We start from the raw sequence: 27,484 nt of genomic DNA, 5'->3' as shown, positions 1-27,484 counted from the left end.
TTTCCACTGGTCTCAGATGATGCTCAGACTGATATATGTGGGATGCATCACTTTATTACAGGACAGACTTGAAGAGTGCAGTGCTTGTCTCAGGAGGGCACCCTACCTCCACAGCTCACAGGGGCTCTTGTAAAGTGATACAGACTGTGTGTTTTAAACAAAGAAAAGTTAATGCAAGTGCTAATGATGGAAAGAGAGAGATTCCTACAACACAGTGGTTCTTATTCCAAAAAATCGAAATTTTAGTTAAAGAGTAGAACCCTTAAGGCTCTAAAAGGGTCACTTGAATTTTTAAAAAATTTATTTTACTGTATTTAGTGGTATTACGTTGTTATATGTCTATTACGTGCTATATATTAGTCTTCACACGCTTCAACTTCGGAGCTAAATCTACTTTTTTCTGAAAGATGCTTTTAGCCCATTTTTCATACTGAAGGAGTCAAGTCCCTAGGCAGTACAGATCTAAAAATAATTAGTGCAGTTCCCAGGAAGTTCAGGGGACAGAGGTTCTGCTTTTCTGGCAGAAGATGATTAAGAGGATGAGAAGCTTATATAGAAATTATTTACATTTTCCCCATATCCAGTCTCCCCTTACGCCGACCCCACTCCCGTGTGTCTCGAGCCTAGTTTTGCCTATGAAGCTATAGACAAAAGTTGAATGAGCTCAAAATAATCGCTATTCAAGAGCATGGACCCAAGTTAAGGAATCAGAGAACTTTCTAATTAGAAAATAACTTAAGGATAATCTCTTCCAACGTCCTAATATTTCAGAGAGAAAAAAATGTTCGCAGCGGACAGGTAGGCAATGTAATAGCAGAGTCGAGGACGAGACCCAGGTATTCTGTATGAGGCTCAGTCTGGTGGGCTGTCTTCCCACTACCTCTTGCTACAGGCACCAACTTGTGTTTCATGAATGTTAACGGTGGCTAAAGAATTCTAAAAATCCATAAGCTTTATATCGTTATGAAGCTTCAGCTATCTTTTCTTTTTCTTCTTTTTTTTTTTTCCTGACTCTTCTCCTCTTCTCCACATAAGACCAGCTTCTTGTATCTGTGGAATCTGTAGAGGGACTCAGTCAATATTCAGGTGGCCAGAAGCAAAGCTCATTTTTGTGGTACTGCAAACTCTACAGATGTTTTGTATTAGTGAGTCGTAGCAAGGCACTATTTTAAGTCTATGCAAAGCACAGAGACCTCAGATTAAAACACATTTTAAAATGCATTTAGAAATATCTCACTGAGGGACGATTGTAAAGCCAAGAACCTTCTTATCTGTGTAAAATAAGCCCTCTGCCTTTAATGGTGATACCTTATCCGATACATTGTATTCTGTGTTCTCTTTTTTCTATGGCAAATTTCAATGACTGGTTATTTTTTCATATTGCAGAAAGCTGTTGACATGCTTTTGGACAATGAAGATAAAATTTCAGTGAGTGCCTTTTGTTTTTACATGTGTTCAAACAGATGAGTGTCTGGGACCGCTATCGCCATAAAGAAGAGAGATGTTTATCAGGTAATTTGGCAGCTATGTTTGTGTCCTCCTAAACTCTACATTAAAAAAATTTTTTTTTTCTGTAGATTAAAAAGGTAGTGGAAGAATTAGAAGACAGACCAGAGTTGCAGCACGTGGTAAGCATGACAGTCCTCTTCTTTTGCCCTTTGATTGAACAGGAAGGCAAATCACCTTACAGTATTGGTTTGAGAAGACTGGAGTGAACACTTCAGGTTCATATTCAGATGGGAGGTTTGACCGCAAACAACATTCTGTAATTATTATAATGCAGCATCTGCTCTGAATCCAGATGAGGAATTAATAATAGCTCAGGTACTTTAACTGACTCACAATAGAATTGTGATTAAAAGAAAAACTTTATCACATTTTTGTGTTATCAAACTATGCCTGGGAGTAAGCACCTTCCGTTGACTGGAAAACGCAACCTGAAAGTTGAGAATTATGTTTTATTTGAGCACATTACTGAGAACTATAGCCTGGGAAAGCAGCCTCTCAGATAGCTCTGAGGGACTGTTCCAGAGAGGTAGGGGGAACCAGGATATATAGGAGTTTTTGCTGAAGGAAAAAACAACAACAACATGGTGTCAGACATCAAAAGATTACTGCTAATCACACACACACAAAAACAGACATCTCAAGTTAATGATTTTAGTGCCTTTCTCTGTATGGGAAGATGGGAGAGTCTGGGCTCATTGAAATTATTCCTTATACATGCAGCTTAACTATCTCGGGCCATTAGTGGTTTTCTCCATCCTGAATTCCCCTCAGGGCGCACTGGGGGTTGGGGGTTGGCAAGGAGCTGCAGTGTCTGAGGGCTTGATGGCGGGCAACATTCCTTGTTTACCAGAGTGACGGGCAGTGTACAGTTCACTTCTGTAGTTACCGTTTATTACAATTATGGCATAAATTACAGCAAAGCCAGCGCCCTGACCTGTGCTCTGTGGATATCAAGTTCTCCTGCCTGGGAAACACCACACAGCCATTCCGTGTTCAGGACCACAGAGCGATCACAGCACAGAGCCTTGTTTTTTTGTGTCTCACCCTGACATTCCTTGCGCCCGCTTCTCTCGTGTGGTCTTGTGCTGGTGCCAACAGTCCCCTGATTCTAGATTTCCTTTGCGGGGGTTGGGAGTTACTTGGATCCTCTGCGTCGCTGTCGTCACGGCCGTAAAGCAAGACTAGGCGTTTCCCACGTCCTTTCAAAATCATACAAGAGAAGTCTTAAGTGAAAATAGGGATTGTTCCAGGAGGACCGTGGACATCAAATAAGATGAGGACTCTTGTATCTTTGCCCACCTCTTTGCACCCCAGGAAGGGGGGTTAGGAAACAGAGCGTTTTATTCTAGTCCGTTTTATGCATTGACGCCTTTGAAGACTCCAAGATAGGAATGTGAGGTACTTTGGGGTCTTCTTTTGTTTTGTTGTTTTTTGCTCAGAGGTTGTACAGATGCTTTTGCCCTTTTGTTCATGATTGGAAATGTCCCGATTACCTGCTGACCCAAGCAAGGTACCTCTGTGCTGGCCACCATGGGATTTGTTTACAAAGCAGTGATTTCTGGCCTCCTTGAGCCACGAGACAGGATTACAGGCAGGAGGTATCTAATGACAGTGTCATTAGGGCAGTGGTGGAATGGTGGTGGAGCTCACACTGAAGTGGCCCATCTTCCCTGTCAGGCAAGGTAATGTCTCTATAAATCTGCCCTGAAGGTGTGACAGAGCCTTCCAAACCTGTCTGCGCCTCTGGGAAACTGCAGTGTGTCCAGCTCACACGCTGACCCTGCGCCAGTGTACTGGCCGGAGACTGCATCAGATCGTGGAGTTCTGTCTGAGTCCCCCCACCTTCTTGCCTGAGGGCAAGGGGAGCAGGTAACCCGAGGAAGGATTTCTCAGTGTGCTTGTGTCCTGGTTAGGCTTCTTTAGTGACCACATGCAACAGCGAATGTCAAACTCCAGTGACTTCATTCCCAGTCACACCTTCAGGGCCGGCTGACGCTCTGTGTTTCTGAAGAACCAGTCCACTCAAGGGGCGAACGCACTTGGTGTGATGAAGTCCCCCCCACCGCCTCAGGTGGGTTCTGGGGTGTTTGTGTACGTTTAACATGAACTAGACATTGAATGTCGATTTCTGGCTTCCACACAATATATTGATAGACTTGCCTCCAAGTAGAAAGTCAGTCACTTACTCCCTTGGAGGTCCATTAACTTTTTCAGACGGTCAGGGAAAGGAATCAGCTTTGAAAATGGGTTCAGGACACCTGTACTCTTCTCGATTATTTTACTTTTTGAGGTCACCAGGAGAGGCAGCATTTCATTGCAAACACAGATCTCAGTAAGACTTAAGGAGAGAAGATGCAGAACGTATGAGAATTAATTTAGCGCTTGCTACTTGAGTTTTTAAGAACATGCTCTTGTCTCATGACTCTACCCCCTTTTACATAAAGGATGAGAATTTTTATGATCCAGGGACACCACTGATCAAGCATTTCGTTTCTGAGGCGAAGTAGATGATTGTGATGGTATTAACCACTCCTGTCGCTAACAGTTCTGTGGTGCCGAGTACGTGCCAGGCATGGTTCTGAGTGATTTACAAATGGTAACTCATTCAGCTCTCACAACCACCCCCGGAGATTTTTGCAGATGGAGAAACTAAGTCACAGAGGTTAGTGACCTGCCCAAGGTCACATGGTCAGTAGCAGAGCCAGGTCACTCGGGGCCATTCTGGAGAGAATGTCAGCATATCCACCTCTCCCCAAGGTGTTCTCCTTTCCACTTTCCCTTCACCTAGAGATTTTTCCTGAAAACTGCTTTTCTACCAGCCTCTCCGTGGAAGCTGTTTGGAACTGAAAATGGCAGTGTTAAAACAGGTATTGCTTTTCTTATGTTAATATTCCTGGTTTATTCCTTTGTTCTTTTTAGTATCTGCATAAGCTTTTCAAAAGAGACCATCATAAGGGGCAGCGCTACCACGAGAAGCAGATCAGCCTTTATGCTGAATTCGACCGACCCAACTTGCTTCCATTTCTCCGAGACAGTATCCATTGCCCCCTTGAAAAGGTAAGTCACAGACGCCCCTGCTCAAACACTTCGAGGTGACAGAGTCATCACTGTTGGTAAAAGCTCTGGGTTTTCTCAGTCTTCCTGTCTCTGCTTAACCATCCCCATTCCAGGGGAAGCCTTGCTCTCAAAGCAGTAGGTTTTGCTGGGTATTCTGATGAGAACAGGAGGTCCTATTGGATTCGATTTTGGTGAGAAGCTGAAGTATTTCTGTGCCAGGTTTAATTGGAAGAAAGGTTTAATCCAGGGTCTATGACTCAGTCAACCATAAAACACTGTCGGGAGTCTGAGGCAGTTTACCAGCATCAGGGTGGGACCTCAGAGTCAGCCTGGGATGGGGACACGGACCGCCCCAAGCCAGAGGCAACTGCCCCAGCTGGGACTCAAAGTTGGTAACGTCAGTCCTACACCCCCTCTGCTTTAAATACCCACCTTATATATTTTTGTATTTCTCTCTCCCACTACATGCCATTATAGTTTCAATAGATATAATTACTAGTCTCTCCCACCATCCTATAAATTCTTCAAGGACAAGGAGTTTGTCTCACTCATGTTGATAAACTCAGTAGCTGGCACTCATTAGACACTAAATGTTTTTTGCATCCTGACCGAGTTAGTGAACGGATAACTTGATACACACAAGGTTCTAGTTAGGGCTGAATATGAACTAGTAGGTGTTATGAGCCTGCTGTTTCAAAATAAACTATAATACTTACTATGTGTGTACTAGAAACTGGCTGGTAGAAGACCATCAGTTCTGTTTCCCATGGTTCTTCAAACCATCTGGAATACTCACTACCACCTACAAGTGTCTTACTAAATTCAGATGGCCAGAGAGCAAGTACTTTTCATAGTCACCTGTGTGTATCAACAAAACATACTATTTGACCCATAAGAGATACGTACTAAGACGGTGACTGATAAAGCAACTTTTCTAGTTGCTTCCTCAGCCCACGATGATTAACTTCAAATGTACTGAATTTACTATGAGCCAGTTTCAGCTCAATGCATTTTCAAAATCTGCAATTACAAAAAAAAAATCTTGCCTGCATATTAGTTTATGAAAGACATTAACATTTTATGTTCGGGCCCTAAGGCTTTTTCTCAAGAATAAATTTGGAAACACATCATCTTAGAAAAGCAAACGTTCCTCTCTTTTCTCACTTTAGAATCTATCATCTAGAAAAAGAGGGAGAATCTTACTCTTTGAGTGCCCGTTTGTTTTTGTCTCACTTTTGGAGGAAACATCGTTTGTTTCCAGGAGGACGTGGCTGTAGCCCGCAGACTCCTCAGCCAGAGCCCCGCACGCAAGCGTGATCAGCACCCACCCAGGCTTCCCTCTTCCCATTCACTGAACACAGGTGCAGAGGGCCCACAGAGATTCCATAACGTTCGTGTCTGGAACACACTTTCAACCCATGTGGTTTGCAGTTTTCCAGTCCGGTAGTGTTCAACAGAAGTCACACTGCTCTGCCCGCAAAGGGAGCATCAGAAAATCTCCACCCCACACATGGTACTTCTAATACACAGAACTCACTTGGAGCATTGTGTAGACCTTTTTGAGTTTTTCTCTCTGATCTGCTGAGAAGAACCAGTTGCATGTAAGAGAACTCAACACAAGCATCTGAAAACAAGTATGTTTTAAATAGTTCTTTTTTAAGTTATCTCATGTTTTCCAGTGAAAGAGAATTTTGAACAAAATGGATTTGAGATGGTAGTGGTGGAAACATGTCATTATAATCAATTCAATAATCCACATTTTGAGCTTTCATGTTAAAGGTCACTGAGGCATCTTTATAAGAGATTATCTTTGCACCAGACTCCACTGTGGGAAATCTGTATATTTGCAAAAATATACCATTATCCTTGCTCAGGTACCCCACGCCGTCTTAAAGCAGATTTTCTTGACTTTAACTCATTAAGAATCTCATTCCTTTCTCCCTAGAAACAAGAACTCTGTGCACACGTAATCATCTTAGAAACAAATTCCTTTTACGTTTACTTGTAACATGAAAAAAAGCTACCAATTCATAAAAAGCAAAGTAGATTTTCCCTCCATTAAAAGCATCCTACTAAAATATGACACAAATGAATTTATCTACGAAACAGACTCAAAGACATAGAGAACAGTCTTGTGGTTGCCAAGAGGGGTGGGCGAGTGAGGGATGAATTGGGAGTTTGGGATTAGCAGAGGCAAACTATTATATATAGAACGGATAAACAACAAGGTCCTATTGTATAGCAACAGGGAACTATATTCAATATCCTGTGATAAACCATAATGGAAAAGAATATGAAAAGGAATGTATATATAACTGACTGATTCCGTTGTACACCAGAAATTAACACAACATTGTAAATCCACTATACTTCAATAAAATACTTACAAAAAAAAAAAAGGAAAAAGCATCCTAAACATGCTGACGGTAAAATGAAGGTCATGGGGTACAGATTCACCTGTTTTGTCTAAAGAGAGACTCAGAAAATTTGGTCTCCGTTTCTACTGAATATAAAGTTAAGAACTTAAAAAATTTAATCCCCCCTTCCACCCACCCCCAAGACATCTCTCCTTCAGAAGAGTTTATAGATTGTTTAGTCCAAAAGACGTGGAGGTTGTATTTTGGTGTTTGTTTTTTACATGGGAAGTGTTTAAGGTTTCACGGCATTCCGAGCCTGTGGAGTCACTACTGTAGATAATTCACTTCCAACAGAAGACAGCTCTGTCTCCCTCATTTCTGGTTGTCTGCCTTTGCTGGGATTGGGTAATCGCTGAGCGAAGGGGTGACATCTTCAAGAATCCAGGTCAAACTTATTTTGACTTGATTGAAATGCCTCAGTCAATAGCGTTTGGCTGGAAAGTTTGTAGAGACTTTGCATCACATTAGAAGCCCTTTAGGAATGTAGTTACCAAAGACCAGAGTTCAGGATTTAAAATCACCACAACTCTTACATTCCAAAATGAATCATCAGTTTTTATGAAACTGTTCATTCTAAAGGAGATACAGGGTGGGTAGGAATTTATAACATCTACAACAATTTGAAAAGACAGTAAACACAGGCTTTTTAAAAAAAATAGTATCCCTGGGCTTCCCTGGTGGCGCAGTGGTTGAGAGTCCGCCTGTCGATGCAGGGGACGAGGGTTTGTGCCCCGGTCCGGGAGGGTCCCGCATGCCGTGAAGCGGCTGGGCCCGTGAGCCATGGCCGCTGAGCCTGTGCGTCTGGAGCCTGTGCTCCACAACGGGAGAGGCCACAACGGTGAGAGGCCCGCGTACCGCAAAAAAAGAAAAAAAAAAAATAGCATCCCGAAACAATTTTTGTTGTACCTCATCATGTGTGCTGTGCTTTCATGTTCCTTGTTTTTATTTAATCTCTACAAAAGTGCAGGTTGGTGGATAAAGTCATTTTATCCATGACAAGCTGAGTCTTCAGAAGTTGAAAGAAACAACCCAAAGTCTAGAGCTACTAAGTCAAAAGGCCAAGACTTGGAACCTGGGTCTCAACTTCAGGTCCCGTATTCTTTCCTCCAGGATGAGAAAACATTTTTCAGGTTTAAACAGTTAATTAAAATTACAACAGTAACAAAGATATTCCTTAGTACTGCAATAATCATGAAAGACATCGGTTTTTAAACTGCTCTTTCTTCTGTAATTTCCAGGTATGGTCATCAGGCACTAGTTTCCATTTGCAAACCTGATTTGCTTATGCCTAGAATAGTTAAAAGCAGAGTATCAGCTTTATTATTAATACCTCAATCTATGATCGCTCTCATATCTAATGGCATTCACAAGGCGGCAGTATTTATGAATTTGGAGGCATAAAGTGGGAGATGCACAGTTTATAAATTTTCCTTAAAGAAATTTAAAAATAAGACTGGATAAAAGATGACAGGGTCTAAGTCTAGGTAGAAATCATCATATAGTCTATATAGCTGATAAGGTTTCTGTTAGTTAACCCCAAATTTCTAACTCTGTTACTTACCTTTACATTAAATCAGGAGAAGGAAAATTAAAATATTATTTTTGCATCATTTTTTACTCAATTTCTGTTACTATTGTCTTGTCACTTTTTTGTTTTCTATTATTCTCCTTTTCTGAGCTTGTGTGTGTGTGTGTCTCCTGTTGGCTTTAAAAATCTTTGTTTCCCTACTCTTTTCCTCTAGAGGGCGCTCTATGGCTCAGGAACATTCAATAATCTAAAATAAGAAAACATACTTTTATGCTTTACTTGTGTCAGTAATAGAAAAATTCTGTGTGCCAGAAATTTTTTTCTACACTTTACTCGAAAGTCCAGAGATTTCTAGAGTCTCTACTTTCTCATATATGAGAAAAGGGTTATTCAAAATACTGTTAGGAACTCATCATAAAACATTTATAAATCTGTGAAGTTCAAATTGCGGAGACCCAGATCACCTCTGAGCTTGGTGTTACACATCTGCCTGCCTTCCAGACCACTCTTGACTCCAGATCAGCCTTCAGACATTTCTTCCCACATGAATGGTCATTTTTGACAGTCCAGCAGTGATGAAAATGGGCTACAGTCTACTCTAACAAGGTAGCCACTAGCCACATGTGAGTAATTGAAATACGGATAGCGAGGAATGGAAGTTTTAATTCAAATTTAAAGAGCCACCTATAGCAAGTGCCTACTATCTGGGACAGCTCAGGTGAACCTTCAGGCCACAGACTCTCTTTGTGGTTTGAGACCCTAATGTTTTCAAGCATCCTCTTGTGTTCAAGAACAGGAGGGTGCCTCTGTTTGCAACTCCTGAGTGGTACCTTAAAGTGTCAGTGAATTTCCAGGTACCCAGTTGACTTATGGATACCTTTTAGTAATACACCACTTTAAGCATCATACTCATCTTTATTCACATTATCCTGCTCTAAACATTCTATAATACCTATCCAATTTTATGACTGTTACCGAACACGAGTTTCTGTGCCCGACACACAGTGAGGCCAAACCAAAACATCGGCGTTTGGAGCAGAGAAAGTTTTATTGCAGGGCCATGCAAAGAGACGGGTGGTTTGTGCCCCCCAAAAACTTGAACTCCCCAAAGGGTTTCTGCAAAGCATTTTTAAAGGCAAGGTGAGGGAGAGGCGGGGTTGGTTGCTGCAGACTTCTTGGTGTAGGAATCCTTTGTTCTTGCAGCTGTCCACGTAGGTCAGGTCAGGATGTTCCTGTAAACCTTCAGCAAGACAGATGTTACTCTGTGTTCTGCAACTTTTTCTCTCTATATGAATGGAAAAGTGTTACACCCTTAAAGGTCAGGGTCTTGGAAATGGGCTATCCTGTGTATTTTAAGGCTCTAGGCAACATTCTTAACTGGTAGCAAAGGCAGTGGAATACAACGGTTAAAATACAAGAAACATCCAATATGGAGTCAGATTTGTTCTTCCCTGTTACACTACCATTTGCCGTCTGCCTGTGAATGACACAGTCTCACCAGGCCATACACTGTTCGTCCGTCTGTATCTTCAGCAGGTAGCACAAATCAGTTGGTTTCTCCATAGTTTTTTCTTGGAATAGTCCCAGACCCTCTGACTTACAGTTTTGCTTTTCCCATTACTATTTAACTTCTCACGTGTGTATCCTGCCTTTGCTCTAGTATGATTCCAGAAGAGTTAAGAATTGGTAAGAAGGTTCCATTCTTTATGATGACGACTTATGGGTATGACCATATAGAGATTCGTAAACCGTGTTTTAAATCTAAACGAGTAAGGATTTTCTAATTATGAGTTAGGATTTGCTTCATCTACAAAGTGATAAAAATACCAAAATAATAATGGTTTAAACAGAGGAGCAGTTTAGTTCTCTATCACGTGCAAGTCTTACTGGAGTGATCCTGGTGGTGGTAGCAGCCACGGGGTCAGAGACCCGGGCTCTTTTCTTGTTTCCCCCACCTTGTATGACCTTGACCTCATGATGTGAGATAGTATCATCCATGTTTCCAGCAGCAGTTTGGATGAAAGGATTAAAAATGAGAGCAGGGGTTCACACTCCCAGAAGCCGCCGTCCCACGTTTCTGGTTCACCTACATGGTGGACACTAGTCACATAGCTCTCTTACCACTGGGGAGGCCTGAAGGTTTTGTTTTTTCTGGGCAGTCACACACCCACCTAAAATCTTATTACCATAGAAGAAATGGGCAAAGGATATTGGGGGAACATCTAGCCATCTCTACCATGTAATTTTTTAAAATTAATTTTTATTGGAGTATAGTTGCTTTACGATGTTGTGTTAGTTTCTGCTATACAGCAAAGTGAATCAGTTATACGTATACATATATCCCCTTTTTTTAGATTTCCTTCCCATTTAGGTCACCACAGAGTACTGAGTAGAGTTCCCTGTGCTATACAGTAGGTTCTCATTAGTTATCTATTTTATACATAGTAGTGTATATGTCAATCCCAATCTCCCAATTCACCCCACCCCACCCTTCTCCCCTTGGTATCCTTAAGTTTGTTCTCTACATCTGTGTCTCTATTTCTGCTTTGCAAGTAAGTTCATCTGTACCATTTTTCTAGATTCCATGTATAAGTGATATTATACATTTGTTTTTCTCCTTCTGACTTACTTCACTCTGTATGACAGTCTCTAGGTCTATCCACATCTCTGCAAATGGCACTATTTTGTTCCTTTTCGTGGCTGAGTAATATTCCATTGTATACATGTACCACATCTTCTTTATCCATTCCCCTGTTTGATGGACATTTAGGCTGCTTCCATGACCTGGCTATTGTAAATAGTGCTGCAGTGAACACTGGGGTGCATGTATCTTTTTTGAATTATGGTTTTCTCCAGGTATATACCCAGTAGTGGGATTACTGTGTCATATGGTAGTTCTATGTTTAGTTTTTTAAGGAACCTCCATACTGTTCTCCATAGTGGCTGTATCCATTTACATTCCCACCAACAGCACAGGAGGGTTCCCTTTCCTCCACACCCTCTCCAGCATTTGTTTCTAGATTTTTTGGTGGTGGCTATTCTGGAGACTGGTGTGGGGTGATACTTCATTGTAGTTTTGATTTGCATTTCTCTAATAATAAGTGATGTTGAGCATCTTTTCTTGTGCATTTTGGCCAACTGTATGTCTTCTTTGGAGAAATGTCTATTTAGATTTTCCCATTTTTGGATGGGGTTATTTGTTTTTTTGATATTGAGCTGCATGAGCTGTTTATATATTTTGGAGATTAATCCCTTGTCAGTTGCTTCATTTGGAAATATTTTCTCCCTTTCTAAGGGTTGTCTTTCCATCTTGTTTATGGTGTCCTTTGCTGTGCAAAAGCTTTTAAGTTTAATTAGGTCACATTTGTTTATTTTTGTTTTAATTTCCATTACCCTAGGAGGTGGATCAAAAAAAGATCTTGCTGTGATTTATGTCAAAGAGTGTTCTGCCTATGTTTTCCTCTAAGAGTTTTATAGTGTCTGGCCTTACATTTAGGTCTCTAATCCATTTGGAGTTTATTTTTGTGTATGGTGTTAGGGAGTGTTCTAATTTCATTCTTTTACATGTAGCTGTCCAGTTTTCCCAGCACCACTTAATGAAGAGACTGTCTTTTCTCCATTGTATATTCTTGCCTCTTTTGTCATAGATTAGGTGACCATAGGTGCGTGGGTTTATCTCTGTACTTTCTACCCGCTTCCATTGACCTATATTTGTTTTGTCTGCCACGTAATTTTTAAAGGAATTGTGCAAGTAATCAAATTAGTGGTTTCTCCTCCTCACTGTGACCTTCAGGCCTGCTCATTTAAATGATTGTGTACTTTAGAACATATCTTAGTTTCATTCCAATTCTCAAGTAAGGTGTTAGTAAAAAACTTTTTTTTATGTTTAGTTTGGGTTTTTTCCCCCTCCATTGATCTCTATGATCTGCTCTTCTTTCCCCTCCCTTTTAGTTGTTAACCTCCAACCAGAGACACATATTTAAAGATATATTTTGCATAAATCTTTTAAATCAAAAATCACGATGTCAAATCTAGCTCCTGCTGTTATTTTCCAAGAACAGCCTTAGTTAGTTGTTTTTCAATGACGACTCTATGCAACCCAGTAATCTTCCTCTGAAACCTTTTCTGCCTGCTCATCTATTTAAAACACATTTCTTGCCCACTTACTGTGAGCCAGGCGGTGTGCAAAGCACACGGTTTAGAATGCACATGGTTCCAGCCGAGGGAAGTCAGATGAACAATTGGGGGCGTTCATTGCACCTGTGATTAAGTGTGGTGAAGTGTGCAGGATGCAAGGAGGGTGAGTACCTGGGATCTGACCCCGTGTAAGATCCAGCGAGTATTTGCTGAAGGACCTGCCAGGGGTGGAGCGGGGGCATGGAGGTGGTGTTCCAGGCCGAGGAACCACAGCAGGCAGATGAGCAGGGTCTGTGATGGAGCTGCTGGGAAAGGCAGGGCCAGATCGCAGATGCCTCATAAGCCACCAGAAACATTCTTGGCTTCCAGCTGGAGCAGAGCAACGCAGTGCGCAGGTTACATGGGAGGCGTGTGAACTGAAGTTTCCTGCTGGACGCTCTCATCACACTGCACCCAGTTCAGGGGGCACCCCTTCTGTGAAGCTTTTCACAAGAGGCCACAGCCAGAGCCCACGTCCCGTATCTGTGCACGTGGCCCTCTAGTCACGTTCCCCCAATCGTGGGACTCTGTGCTACGTCTGTGTGACCCTCCCTGGACGTGCGCTCCCTTGGGTGGACTCATGCTGCTACCTCTTCTCTTACATGGCAGCAGCAGCAGCAGCAGGGTTTTTCTTACTGTCATCTGTGCATCTGCATCTCTTCTGGCCCCCTAGTACCCAGCACAGAGTGCAGAGTGAATGTGTGCTAGTTCATTCAGGATTGAATTCTTTATAAATGCCCAGTGTGTCTTCTTTCTTACACTTAAGCAGATGTTGTCATCTGTGTAATCCCTCTTTTCTTTTTTTATTTTTAAAATTTATTTATTTATGGCTGCGTTGGGTCTTCGTTGCCGCGTGCGGGCTTTCTCTAGTTGCGGCGTGTGGGCTTCTCATCGCGGTGCCTTCTCGTTGCACAGCACAGGCTCTAGGCACGCAGGCTTCAGTAGTTGTGGTTCATGGGCTCAGTAGTTGTGGCGCACAGGCTTAGTTGCTCTGTGGCATGGGGGATCTTCCTGGGCCAGGGCTCGAACCCATGTCCCCTGCATTGGCAGGTGGATTCTTAACCACTGTGCCACCAGGGAAGTCCCATCCCTCATTTTTTCATCTTTTTGACACTTCGATTGTCAGATGTGTTTTTTTTTTAACTTTTTATATTGGAGTACAGTTGATAAACAGTGTTGTGTTAGTTTCAGGTGTACAGCAAAGGGATTCAGTTATACATAAACATGTATCTATTCTTTTTCAAATTCTTTTGCCAATTAGGTTGTTACAGAATACTGAGGAGAGTTCCCTGTGCTATACAGTATGTCCTCGTTGGTTACCCATTTTAGATATAGGAGTGTGTACATGTCAATCCCAAACTCCCTAAATATCCCTCCCCGTCTCAGTTCATCCTTGTTTCTGCAAATGGTATTATTTCATTCTTTTTTATGGCCACGTAATCTTCCTTTGTGTATATGTACCACAAGTTCTTTATCCATTCATCTATCAGTGGACATTCAGGTTGCTTTCATGCCTTGGCTATTGTAAGTAGTGCTGCTGTGAACATTGGGGTGCACCTATTTTTCCAATTTTCCTCTCACTTTTGACAGATCCTTGAGCAGAGTTCTCTTAGATCTTGTGAGCCGGCAATAGAAATATTCCCAGTGTTTAATTCTTTATGCAGCAGATGTGTGCTGAGCTATGGTGTGCTCCATACTGGGAACTTGCAGCTGTGAACAGTAGTGCCTTCCTGGAGGGCACAATTCAGTGGAGGGAAACAGGGCTTAGACCAGTGCCTGTGAATTAGGTGGGGGGCAGTGCCATGAAGAAACCTGAAGTAGCATAAAGAGAGAAAGCTTGGTGGGAAAGAGCCTTTCTTTTAGCATCTTGCTTTCTGCCTTTGCTCTGGAATGTTCTGCCTCAAACATGTTATCAGTTAAATTGTGTAGGGTCCAGTACCTCTCTGAGAGGTAAATCAGGACAGCCACAAGCAAAACCTAAGAGGTTTGTGTTTTGTTTCTGCTTTGTTTTGTTTTTAAAGGGAGGCAATGAAAAAAATTCTTTCAAACTTGTATGTTTAAGTGACTCCATAGATATTTGTTCTTGGCTGGTAAAACCCATAATAACCTTTTTCCCCTGCTTTATTTGAAGGCTCTTGAGATCTGTCAACAGAGAAACTTTGTAGAAGAGACAGTTTATCTTCTGAGTAAGTAGCTTTTATTCATTTTGGTCCCCATAAACTAAGGAATGGAGTGACAACGTGACGTAAAGTGTGTAAGAATGGACATAGGTTTTAGACCAAAGTAACATAGAGGTTAGAGCCTGATTCGTATAAGAAATTGAATATTTAGTAAAGGAGACTTCACAGCTCAATAGAGAAGGTAGCATCATTTAATAAATGCTACTGAGATAACAATTAGAATTGTGTAATAAGTGACCAAAACTGTATGAGTTCACACCTTACAATATAAATCACAATAAATTGTAGACAGGTTGAGAAGTTTTTGTTTTTCTTTTCCAATTATCATAAGAAGGAAGTCAGAATCTGACAGACTTTGATTCAGATTCCAGATCTGCCATTTAGTAGCTGTCTGACCTTGGCAGGGCACTAACATTTCTATGTCCTCTTTTATAAAACAAAAATATTAGTAGAACATACCTCATAAGATTATAGTGATGATTACATGAAATAATTCATGTGAAGCCCTTAAATGAGTACTCAGGACAAAGTAAACACCCATGAGTAGGAAATACTGATTTTACTGAGTTACAGATGTCATATAAGGAAATATGTTTTTTGTCATAGCCATCAAACTATGTAAACAAATGAACAGATACGTGATTTCCCTTAAAATGTTTTATTACATTATCCTAAGTGTATTTCTCACATTTTGCTAGGCCGAATGGGTAACAGCCGAAGTGCCCTGAAGATGATCATGGAGGAATTACATGACGTTGATAAAGCGATTGACTTTGCCAAGGAACAGGATGACGGGGAACTCTGGGAAGATCTGATTTTATATTCCATCGACAAACCACGTAAGCAGAAAAGCCATCTGCAATCACAACCTCTTTCTCTCCGTTTAGCCAGTTGTGTCTAGAGTAGGAATCATCTCAAGATGCACTGAGTTAAAAATATGGTGAAGTATCTATAATAAAAAAGGCCAGGTACATAGTAATGATTTCCAGTACTCTTCCTGTGCAGGGAAGCCTGGAGCCTCATCACTTCGTATTAGCTGAACTTGATAAAGAACACTTGGTTGAAGCATATTTCTACCTGCTGCACCCATATGGAATAGAAGATTTTGGTTTTGTTTGTACACAGGGCATTTATTTTGAAAGTGTATAGTCTAGCTCTTATCGAGTCTCTTTATGGAAACCCATGACCATTACTGGACATTGACCATAGCTACTGTAGCGTTGAGCCTCTGTTTCCTGCCCTGTTTTATCAGTGCAGCACCAGGAGTGTATATCTGCTGCCTCTCCTTGACCATCTGCCTTGGGTCTCCCATTTTGGAAGGAAACAAAGGCAGTCACCTAACAGTAACACAAGTCCTCTTTTAAAGATATAGATATGATTCAGAAACTAGCAGTCGTGGTTTAAAATCTTTCCCCTTCCCTTTTTTTTAGTTTTTTGGTCGGAAGGCTTATCTGTTTCAAGATATTCAAGTTCTAGAAACCGCTGTTATGATTGTTTTTTAATAAGAGATTCAAGAGGAGGGTGTTATTCAAGTCCATTTCAGATTAAGGTAGCTACACGCACATATAGCTTGAAGAATCTAGTTTAGCATGACGGAGTGGTGGTCTAAGGATCTTAAAGGAGGCAAAGTTGGGGTAACGAAACACACTGTGAACCTGGGCCTGCCCTGGGTTTGAATTTGGGTTCAAAAATCGCTAGCTGTGTGACCCTGGATGAATTCATTAATCACCCCATTTTCCTTTTCTGCAAAATGGGAACAAATAGCATTCCTACCTTGGCAGAATAGGAGAAACGTATATGATAGCTGAGCCATAGTAAATTCTCAAATACTAGTTGCCCACCTTTGACACTACAAACTGTGTTCTGAAGTAATCATTTGTTCTCCATCTCATTTTTTTTTTAATCCCTTCTCCTTCGAGGAAGGTAAAGGAAGATTAGTTCCTAGGAGGATTTAACAATTCAAATGCTTTTTAACACTTAAAGGAAATAACTTTTGCTCTGAGTTACTTTCGACCTAAAACTGCATTAGCTACACTGCTTATATGTTGTTTTGCGCGGTGTCTTGTAGCCTTTATCACCGGCTTGTTAAACAACATCGGCACGCATGTTGACCCAATTCTACTGATTCACCGTATTAAGGAAGGAATGGAGATTCCTAATTTGAGAGACTCCTTGGTTAAAATTCTGCAAGACTACAATCTGCAAGTAAGTATCTTTTCTTGGACAAAGGAGCATGCTGAGTGAGTTGACTGACTACTGGATAAACATTTCTAGGGCTTATTTTGGACATCAATTCGATTTGATAGTCACATTTTACTTAGGCCCAGATATTTGGAATACCATTCAAACAGAGAAATTAGAGATACCGCCCTTGGAGGAAGCCATCGGTATTTCTTAACTATCCCCAGATTTACTCTTCTTGATAAGCAGGCATTCTTACATTTATGGGATAAATATAGCAGGGCATTGGGGAAGGTGCAGGAGGAGTTACAGTGGCTATTAGATCAGACCACCCAAACCACTTTTAAGTAGAATGAGCATTGTGTCCATTTGGAGAAATGAAAAAGAAATTTTTTTTTCAAATAGTTTGATCATTTCCTTGAAGCCACTCCATAACCTCTTGCCTGAAAGATGTTAAAATAACAGAATTTTATTTTACCCTTTTGTCTGTTTTCTAGAGTATTACAAGCTTACTATCTGCAGTAGTTCAGAATTTGTGATCAGAGCCATAGAACTTATTATCTTCCTATAAATAATATGCTAATCACAGAGCATCCCGATCTTCCTTAAAAAGCCGCTAACAGTGACTGTATTTCGGAACGCTGGTAGCTTCCCGAGAACTTGAAACTATGTAAAGCGCGTTTCTTGAAAAATTCAGACTGTTCTTTCTCTAGCTCATTTGAAAATGAGTTTTTTGGTAGAATGTGGATGAAATGGCTTTCCTGGAAACATTGAGATTTTGCCGAGAGACAAGGTCGTGGGGACAGAAGTAGTCTCCAGGGTAGGAAAGGAGGAGCATGTGATGACGACCTGTGGGCTTGTCATCACTGTGAAGGGTGCAGAGCGGGGGGGCCGCGTGCTGAACTCGGGGTGGTGGCCTCAAGGAAGAGACTTGGGTGAAAAGGAAAATGAGGATCAATGGCATCAAAAAGAGAAGTCCGAGCTGTAAACGAATGAGAGAGCTGGAGGGCCAGGATCTTGTGGCCAGGGAGGAGGATACTGTTACGTGAAAATCTCCAAAGGAGTCGTTGTGAAGATGTTCAGAAAGTGCGGTGAAGGGAGAGGTCCGGTGGAATTAGTCAAGAAACCATGAGGGCGGGAGTCGTCCAGGGTCCAGCTTCCTCCTTGAACTGGGAGGTTAACCCTGCAGCCCACAGGTGACTGTGGTCTTACTGGGTAACACAGCTTTAAAGAAGAGGTCTTCCTGAGGTTGAAAAGTGACAAAACAGGGAGCCTTGGCCTAGGAGGCTTTTGGGAAATTGCGGGTCATGGGAAAGAAATGGGTATTTGGTTTTGGCAAGTAGGTTGACGATCTGTTCTACAAAAGTCTTCCAGATGAACAGGTATTTATCTATGGTGGAATTCGGAGGCTTGCAGGTGAGGTGAGCCAGGGAAAGGTTACTGCGGGAAGGATGAGGAAGGCCAGGAAGGAAGGAGAAATGTAGGAATGGGTTAATGGATAGGAGAGGTGACATGAAGAGCTGTGCTTTGTGCAGCACCCGAAGGATACGGAAGAGCCACCCAGGCAGGAAATGATACACTTCATTCTGAAGCGTGCATTGGCTTTGGGGAAAGCAGTTCCGGTGTCAGGCCTCGTAAAGCTCGGGGCATGAGTGAGCTCGATAATGATGTGTATCTCCTCAGTACTCGCCTCCCCTGGGTCTGCCTGGATATGCTCCAAGTTGCAGATTCCAGTTTGTTGGGAAGTCATTTAAGTGTCTCTGAACAAGTCTACCCCCAGGAAGGTGACAACATCATTCCCCCTCCTGTCCTTCAGCTCTACTGGGTGAAGCCTAGCCTCTAGGTTGAAAAATGTGCCTACAAAAACACCTAATAGATCCCTCTTCCTAGGTTCTTTCTGGAGAACCAAGCTCAGGGGCACCACGGGGTCTCACTGCTCATTAATGTTTTATCAATGTATTTGCATAGTTCTGAGTCAGCTGGGAATAAAAATAAAATTATTATTAGGTGCAAAGTGAATTCTGTATAAAAAATTAGCCACTAAACAGCTGCTAAATCAATATTTTATCCTCTTAACTTTTAAATGTAATGAGAGCTTTTCCTTGTGTTAAGAGTGCAGTTGGTGGTGTGTTAAGGAGGCTGGGAGTTACCTTGCCAGTGAGCCTGAGGAGTGGTGGCAGCCTGTATATCCCCGACGGGGCCGGGGTGGGGTTGGGAGTCTCCTCTGGCCCTCAGACATCTTGCTGGAGGATGCAGAGAGAAAATGCTCTCCTGGGGCAGGTTGTTCAAAGAATCCCAGGAGGTACTTCCTACTTCTACATGAATGAAGAATTTCGAATTATTTTCTATGAAAAAGGTGACCTTTTTTATTAATAGAAATTTATTTTCTTTCTCTAGAAATCACTGTAAAAATAAATCTATTTATAGAGCATTCTGAAGCTTCCAGAAAGGTTTCACATTCATTTTTTAAATTTTTTCTTCTGTCTAGTGTCTTCATTTGTTTCATAAAACTGTAGTCAAGTTTCACATGTTTTAATGGGATAAATTCCCAAGATTTTGCAGGTCCATGAATTTGCAAGGATCTGGATCCTGCTGTGCATGAGAGCAGGGCAGTGAGGGGGAATGACCGTGGGGGACATGAAGAACCATTCAGTAAACGAAGGAATCCAATTGTTAGGCAAAGGTTATCACAGGGCTTCTCAGCACCTTTTTTTTGCTAATTTGCCTTCGCAATCCAAGGGTCAGATTTACAATCAAGTAGACAGCATTTTAAAACTTATTTGGCCACTGAAAGTGCTTTGGGAGATGACTCCTTAGTGAATTGCTAACTGGAAAGAGAAGGTACAGAGAAAGTTGGGGGAAAAAATTTCTTCTGGTTCTAATTTCATGTTTTCTAAAATGCAACAACTTTTCTCAGTTGAAGTTTAGCATGAGGCATGTTAGATGTCTATGACATCATTAAAGTGAAGGAAAAACCAACCACATTATCAGTGTTTCAACTGTTTAACTTATTTTCATATTTTTATACCTTGTTACATTGTTAGTACAATGCTTCAACAAAATTTAAAAGCTTCAGTGAAGTAAGAAGGATAAAAATACCCCTTATCATACTTCATAGACCTAAAATGTTTCTAGGTCTGATTTCAAGGACAAAGGGCACTTGTTTTGATATAAATTATTTATGAAACAATAGGATATAAATGATATTTCTATTTTTACATTAAACTGACCACAATTTCCAAATTATTTTTATGCTGTTTCATATTTGTAAGACATTTTATTTATAAATTTAGCATTTATTTATTGTATTTATTTAGCATTTATATCCACTTCCATTGCTTTTTTTTTTTCCCTCTTAAGAGTTCCAGCATCTTTGTTCCAGCATCTTTGTTCTTAAACACTTCTCTTTTGACAGTCTTATTTGACAGTCATTTTCAGTAATGATCCTTAAGGAACTGTCATCTCCATTTTACATGTAAGAAGACTCAGTCTCAAAAAGTTTTGACTCGCCAGCCTGGGAAGGTGAGGAACTGGGTTTGAACTCAGATATTCTGACTAAATGTGTTTTTCTCTGGAGGTGAATTCACTGTACTGGCAGGTTACAACACAGGAATATATAGGATTGTCTTGGAAGATGAACAGGCAACCTGTTGTCTTTAAAGAGCTGTGGACATGGTATTTGCAGATGTGGACTCTAGTCCCCGCTTTGCCATTAACAAGCCTGTTGACCTTTGGGGAGGGTACATAAGCTCTCTGGGTGTCCATTTCCCCATTAGATTAAATCAGTATTTGTTAAGCCTGGCTGCACACCAGAACTATCTGAATGCTTTTCTTAAATTACCAAGTTTCAGGTACCACCCCAGATCTGCTGGAGAGGATTAGGGACTAGGTCCTTAGACCACCTTGGTGTTTCTTATACACTCAGCCTGGCACTGAGCTATGCATCGACATTTAGGAGCTTCTAGACTAGATGGTCTCTGAAGTATTTCTCTCTCTCAAGTTCTCAGTACGGTCCTTTAGTAAGCAAGCCTTTATATAGCGAATGCAGCTGCGTAGTCTTAACGATATTCCTATGGAACTCATCCGTAATACGTATTTTGGAATCTGTAATAAAGTAGCTTAGATTTTTCAGCATAAGCTTTTTAAGTTATAGGTTTGATTGTTTATAAACACATTTATTTAAATTTTTGCATGCCTACTGTGTTAGATCCTGTGCTGGGTAGGTACTTACAGGGCTTCCCTGTGTTGTCTCAGGGACCAGGAGATGAGCAGAATGCAGCTCGAGCAGCTCATGATCTGAATGAATATTTCTAGGAGAAGCAAAAAGCTTTAACACTTACGTTTCGTTAAACTTCACACATGTACATGAACACACACACAGGTAAACTGACTCCAGACATCTCTGGGTCTATCAAAGTTCTTTTCCCATATTTACATTTGCTACAAACTCCATGTGCCTTTATCATTGTCCCATAGGTCTCTACTTTGAAATCTAGACACAAATGAATTAAGAGGAAATAGTGACTTCTTTCCTACCTGCCTTTTTGGGGGGCCCACATGGGTTTCTTTTTGACCCCCAGTGCATAAGCCCTTACTTTCTTCTAAGAAAGAGTTTTTAAATTTATATATCCCCAAAATAAACTTTTAAGATAAAATCTATTTTTTTTCCTTTAAAATTATTTCAGTTTGGCTTCATCACAGCTTTTAGGTGACATGGGTAGCCTATGCCAACCAACTATAGCTTCTTTAGTCAATTCGGTACATGCCTACTTTGTGCTATTGTAAATTTCAATGCGACTGCATTTATAATTCTGTTTTGAACTCCAGCATGAGGCCTTAGAGTCTTTGTCTTTTCCTTCTTATTTCTCTGCAATTCATCACCTTTGATAATAATCCCAACAAAAAGCAAAGCTTTTTCAAGTAGAATTTAAATCCCATTGCACTGTGGCCTAAATGATGGATCAGATATGAGGTACAATGGTTTCTAGGTCTAGCTCTGGTATCTTACTGGGGGCTTGTAAAACCAGGTAACTATCTCACGTGCAATGCCGATGATAAGCACTGCAGTATGAACAAGGCAATGTCAGCAAAAAGTTCAACGTTTCAAAGAATCTTTTAAAATAGAAATCTCAGGAGCTTCGCGGTCTTGGATGGCATTTTTCCCACGGCAGCTGTTTTTAATGAACCATAATAACTTCGCTGAGGTACAGTCCTTTTATTGCTTTGTAAGATGTGAGTCTGGTGCTTTGCCTTTGCCTGGAATTATTATCAATGATGATGAACTGCAGAGAAATAAGGAAAAACAGGGAGAGTCTTGTGTTAGTTTCCAACAGCTATCTTATAAACATGTTCTTATTTAATCTTATAATAGAACAAGGTATGCTTGTAATGATTACAGAAGCTACAGCCAATTGCCATGAAAACGATGCAAAAGAAAAGGTAATATTAAACACAGAATTTAGAAAAACTGAGAACTATGGAGGGAAACAGTGTAACGTTAAGGAAACTAGAGTGGCTGAGAAGGACAGAGGAAGAAGTTAGTAACATACAAAGCTCTACTTGTGTATTTTCCCTTCTGGCTATGTGCCTCTGAATACTAAAGTTTTTCCTAGAAAATACTTTCTGTGGGCGGACAGATGGTGCCTATTTAGAAAAATGTAATCCTGGTGAAGAAATGGTTCCTTCTTAGTTGTTGGTGTTGTTTTTTCTTCCCTGTTTTCTTTTTTAAGTTTGCAGACACCGTGGCTTCTGTCTAGACTGCCAGGCCCACCATTCATGCCATGGGCCTTAAAGACCCACTCAGGGTCATAGCCAGCTCTTTTTGAAGCATTTTGCTGTGATTGTGACACTAAAGTTTTTATTTTAGTATTAGAGGCTGGGCAGCTAGATACATTTGCTTATAAATTTTCTTGACGTTTACCAACATTAGTATTTGTTATTTTTCTCTTCTTCCTGTATGCTTTCGTGACATCTGTTACAGTTTTAATGTCTTTTTAAAATGAATCTGAAAATTCCAATTTCTAGAAGCATTTTAAAGAATAAAACTTAATAGGCAGTGTCTCAATTAAAGTAGAAACAGTAAAATCAGGTCGTTTCCTGCTCATCAGCTTTAGAAATGGTGGGTATAGAACTCTGGGCATCTGTTTTCTTGGCTCATGTCATTAGGCGAGAAACCGTCCGGGTGCATTCACCCAATACCTGTGCTCCTCGGGATTTGAGAGGAGGACGTGTTATCATAGCCGATTGGGGATGGAGGACCACAGCTGACCGCTTCCAGTTCCCTTCCCTGGTGGCATGAATTGAAAGCATGTGAAAGCAGAACGTCCACTTAGGTTTTAGAGTTGAGAGTGACTTTGGGGGGAAGAAAGTCAGGATACAGCTCTGCCTTTGCTGTGACCCGGAGCTGGGCGGCAGGGAGGCGGCGATGTCTTCCTTGTGTGAATTTCCATGGCCCTTCCACACAGCCGCACAGAGCCCCGGGCACTAGGACCCACGGGGCCGGAAGAGGAAGAGGAAGATGTGGGCATAGAAGCTCACATTAGCGCCAGAGGAATTGGTTTGAAGGGGAAAGGGGTCACCTCTCCCTGCTGTGCCGCTGCATGGGAGCAGTAACTGGCTTCTCCCCCACATTTCAGTCTTTTTCAGATGGCTTTTCTTTCACAATGTGTGCATTAGATTCTGCTTCGCGAAGGCTGCAAGAAGATTCTCGTAGCTGACTCCTTGTCCTTACTAAAGAAGATGCACCGAACTCAAATGAAAGGCATTCTGGTTGATGGTGGGTAAAATGGAAAGAATCCTATTGGAACTGCCTGCCTTGCTATCAGAAAGGACAGAGCAAAGAGAAACATTGTATAATCCCAAGTGTATGTGCTTCCTTGCAGAGGAGAACATCTGTGAGTCCTGTCTTTCCCCTATTCTCCCATCAGGTAAGATGGTTGGGAGGGGAAAAAAAGCCCCAAATACGTGTTAATGATGAGTGGAGTTAAAATTCTGAAGTTAGCAGATTACAACTTATAAAATTATGTACCTTTTGGGATAATCCAGTTTAGAGAAGAATTGCAGCCCATGTTGCTACTCAGTTGCATGCTGGTACTGCCGCCGTTCCTTAGAGCTGAGGCTCCCAAGTGAGTCGGCATCGCCCAGCAGGCTTGTGAAAACTCAGATCGCTGGTCCCATCCCAGAGGTGCTGATTCGGTAGTGCAGGGTGGGACCTGAGAATCTGCATTTCTCACAACTTCCCAGGTGATGTGGATGCGACTGGTTCGGGGGCAGGTCTTTGAGAACCACTGCCCTAGTATAGAAGGAAAGAAAATTAAGATTTACCATCAACTTGTTAGATTCCTAGCTCGCAGAACCGTGTGTGTGCCTGGAAAAAAATTTATAGGTAGCTTTCCCTTTCCTTGAAGCTTTCCCCTGCTATATGGATCTAGGCACCCAAGTTACCTCACGTTTCAATGGAAACAAATACCTTCTAATGGGAACTGTGACTCCTTAAAAGACATGTACATTTGTTTATAGTTCTTGGTAGCTATATATCTCTTCATATCATTAAAGCATTTTATGTAAGGATCACAGGACATGAGAAGAGGAATTTCCACAATTTGAAAGTAGAAATTAAAGCATAGTTGTTGAGATGCTAAAAAATGCTTCTTGTGAGGGCTTCCCTGGGGGCGCAGTGGTTGAGAGTCCGCCTGCCGATGCAGGGGACGCGGGTTCGTGCCCCGGTCCGGGAAGATCCCACATGCCGCGGAGCGGCTGGGCCCGTGAGCCATGGCCGCTGAGCCTGCGCGTCCGGAGCCTGTGCTCCGCAACGGGAGAGGCCACAGCAGGGAGAGGCCCACGTACCGCAAAAAAAAAAAAAAAAAAAAAAATGCTCCTTGTGTATAAATTCAGCATAGAGAAGTACTAAAAGACCTAGTTTGTGTGCCATTTACTTAGCTTTAAGGGGTTATTTAGCACGGCAGGAGCACAAGAAGTTCCCCGTAGGGTGTTTTTTAGAGGTTTGGATTTTAAGTGCTTGTGTTAAAAACTGCAGTGGGCATAGGAAGAGCAGTGAGCTTTCATAGTGTTTTAACAGAAAGCGAACACGTGCACCTGCACTGTATAGTTAGATTAAACTCCTAATTTCATCTGTTAAGGATTCAGTCTTACCGGAACCAAGCTGGCCACAGAGCACGCGCAGACGAGGTGTGGTGCCCCAGCAGAAGTACAGCACAGGGCAAGGTCACAGCCTAGGATGTCAGCCCAGCTGTGCCCTGAAGTTAGTGAACGGCCTTGGCAAAGGCAGTAGGCGAACCGACAGAAAGCATTCTTACAAAGCCACGGAATCCACTTTCGTAGTGTCATGATTGTGTGTACGGGGCTGGAAGAGGGAGAGCTTTGCACACACACATCCTGATGCTGGTTTTCACAACACATGCTGTTGCCTTGCCATGAAATCGTCCCCAGTATGTAGCTGTAGTAACTGACTTGGAGGCCAAGCAGCTGACCTGGGACCCCCATAGCGACAGGACTGTCATCCCTGCCCTGCGTTCAGCCATGCTGCTCTGCAGGGATGCATTCATCAACCAGCATCCCCCCAAGGCAGCTTACTGCTGGAAAGGGAAACTTCTACTACTGCACTGAGCTCTTCTCTTTCCTGCCCTCTCCCCTAGACGCAGCTAAGCCCTTCAGCGTGGTGGTCTTCCACTGCCGCCATATGTTCCACAAGGAGTGCCTGCCTATGACCAGCATGGTAAGTTGGCTGCTTGGCCACCAGCAACTCGAGAGAAATCGGTGCAGCCAGAGGGATGTGCTTAAAATGATAACCCCTGTCCATGTCTCAGTTATAATATAGTTTACGTCACATCAGAAAAAGCAATGTACCTATTTCTCAAATGTAAAAATGCTTAGTATACGATACTAAACATTATAAAAGCATATTCATGTAAGTAAATTTGTTGAGATAAAACTGATGACAGTTGAGCTTTAGAAATGAGCTACAGTGAGAACCATTTTCAATTTTCTATAACTTTCTCACCCTGATTTCTGTATCATGACACTGCTCTTTTTTCAGTGTCAAATCGGTTCCCCCAGGTCCCCTTGGGTCACGTGAGACTTGTCTTGCTGTGGGGGTGTCTTTTGAGTCCAAGAATACCAGCTGGTCTAGACAGGATCCTGTGTGAACCAGCAGTAACCTCCAGAAAGAGGAGCAGTGTTTCATCACCTGATCCCCATTCCCCCACCAGTGCTCCCATAATATTTCTGATTGTGAGAGCAGAAAGGGTTGATCTTTTAAAATCTGCATTTTTAGAACTCTCCTGTGCAGTTCTGTAACATCTGTAGTGCAAAGCACCGGGGACCAGGAAGTGCTATTCTGGAGATGAAAAAATAGCCCAGCTCTGTTTGCCAGCCTCTGCCTCGCCTCGCCGCTCGCTGAAGACCATTTCTGCAGCAACAGAAGCTTTTGTTGACACCAGTGCCGTTAAGAGATTTGTACAGGTTTATGTCATGCTTGAGAAAAGCTTCTTCATCTTCTCCCATTTACTAGCTGTTGCTTTTTGCAGTTGATAAAGTTAGGGTTTTCCCTGTCCATGCCTTGATGGGGGTTCACAGTCAATATTTCATCATTTATTTGTTTGACTCATTATTTAGGAACGGAAACCTAAGTCTTGGAGTTGGAAGTGACTTTTTTTAGGTGCTAGTAAAACCGTCCGGCCGTCATGTGGACTGCTGAGAGTTGGCCCTGGCTGGCCGAGTGCATCTCACTGTGGCCATCCAGCAGCTCCTGGGACCTTGTTTCCATATGCTCTGCCAGCAACAACTCTCAAATTCTGGGTTTGGCTTTTTTTTTAATATGTCATCAGCTGTTATCTTCTTAATAGGCACTGAATGATACATGGTGCCTGTTGTCACTGACTCAGTGATGTCTGGGAATAACGAGCCGTCTGACACTCTGCAGTTTTATGTTGACGAACGACACATTCTCTTTGTCTCGATGACCAGCAGTGTCTGGCCCTGGCAGGCATTCCGTGTTTGTTGATTGAATAAACATTAGCTCTTCCCACTGTGAAAGACTCACTTTTCCTGGGTTGCACAACTTTAATCAAGCATTCTGACACCCTCTAAGGAATGCAAGAGAGTTTCAGCACCTAGAGTGTGAGGGAGCGTGGGTAGGTTTTCCTAGCAGGGAGGAAACGAGTAACACTGTAGAATCTCAGAGGACGCTCAAGGGAAAGGGGACTGTGATGCCAGAGGGTGGACACAACGACATTTCCTGGAGCATTCTCTGGAGCCTCCTTTGCCCTCGTAGAATGTAGAGAGCATGGAATAGAGGGAGAGAACTCAAACTTGTGCCCACGACTCATAGTTATTGGTTTCATCTCCTTGGGATACACTGCCATCCTCTAACCAGTGAAAAGCACATACTTGCTGTCCCTGCTCTCTCTGTCCCATAA

At 42.0% G+C, this 27,484-nt stretch overlaps 1 protein-coding gene across 3 annotated transcripts in view; it reads left to right on the top strand.

Moving 5' to 3' along the window:
- VPS41 (VPS41 subunit of HOPS complex) overlaps nucleotides 1-27,096 on the top strand; it is a 187,343-nt gene extending 160,247 nt beyond the window's left edge. For 2 of the 3 annotated variants that reach the window (XM_027123964.1, XM_027123963.1), the window contains 10 exons: nucleotides 1,387-1,428; nucleotides 1,578-1,628; nucleotides 4,429-4,566; nucleotides 14,819-14,873; nucleotides 15,566-15,706; nucleotides 16,936-17,072; nucleotides 23,724-23,823; nucleotides 23,930-23,974; nucleotides 25,703-25,782; nucleotides 26,341-27,096. In XM_027123964.1, coding sequence (XP_026979765.1) covers nucleotides 1,387-1,428; nucleotides 1,578-1,628; nucleotides 4,429-4,566; nucleotides 14,819-14,873; nucleotides 15,566-15,706; nucleotides 16,936-17,072; nucleotides 23,724-23,823; nucleotides 23,930-23,974; nucleotides 25,703-25,782; nucleotides 26,341-26,421 — 870 coding nt within the window. In that variant the 3' untranslated portion in view covers nucleotides 26,422-27,096. The remainder of the gene's footprint in view (nucleotides 1-1,386; nucleotides 1,429-1,577; nucleotides 1,629-4,428; nucleotides 4,567-14,818; nucleotides 14,874-15,565; nucleotides 15,707-16,935; nucleotides 17,073-23,723; nucleotides 23,824-23,929; nucleotides 23,975-25,702; nucleotides 25,783-26,340) is intronic. The other variant, XR_003436563.1, reaches the window with a different exon arrangement.
- Nucleotides 27,097-27,484: the final 388 nt, after the last annotated feature.

Source organism: Aethalodelphis obliquidens, unplaced genomic scaffold (assembly GCF_003676395.1).
Source record: "Aethalodelphis obliquidens isolate GAN/ISIS:26980383/991018 unplaced genomic scaffold, ASM367639v1 scaffold27, whole genome shotgun sequence".
In the NCBI taxonomy this organism is placed as follows: domain Eukaryota; kingdom Metazoa; phylum Chordata; class Mammalia; order Artiodactyla; family Delphinidae; genus Aethalodelphis; species Aethalodelphis obliquidens.
The sequence above is the reverse complement of the archived record's forward strand: the minus strand, read 5'-3'. Positions and strand labels throughout refer to the sequence as shown.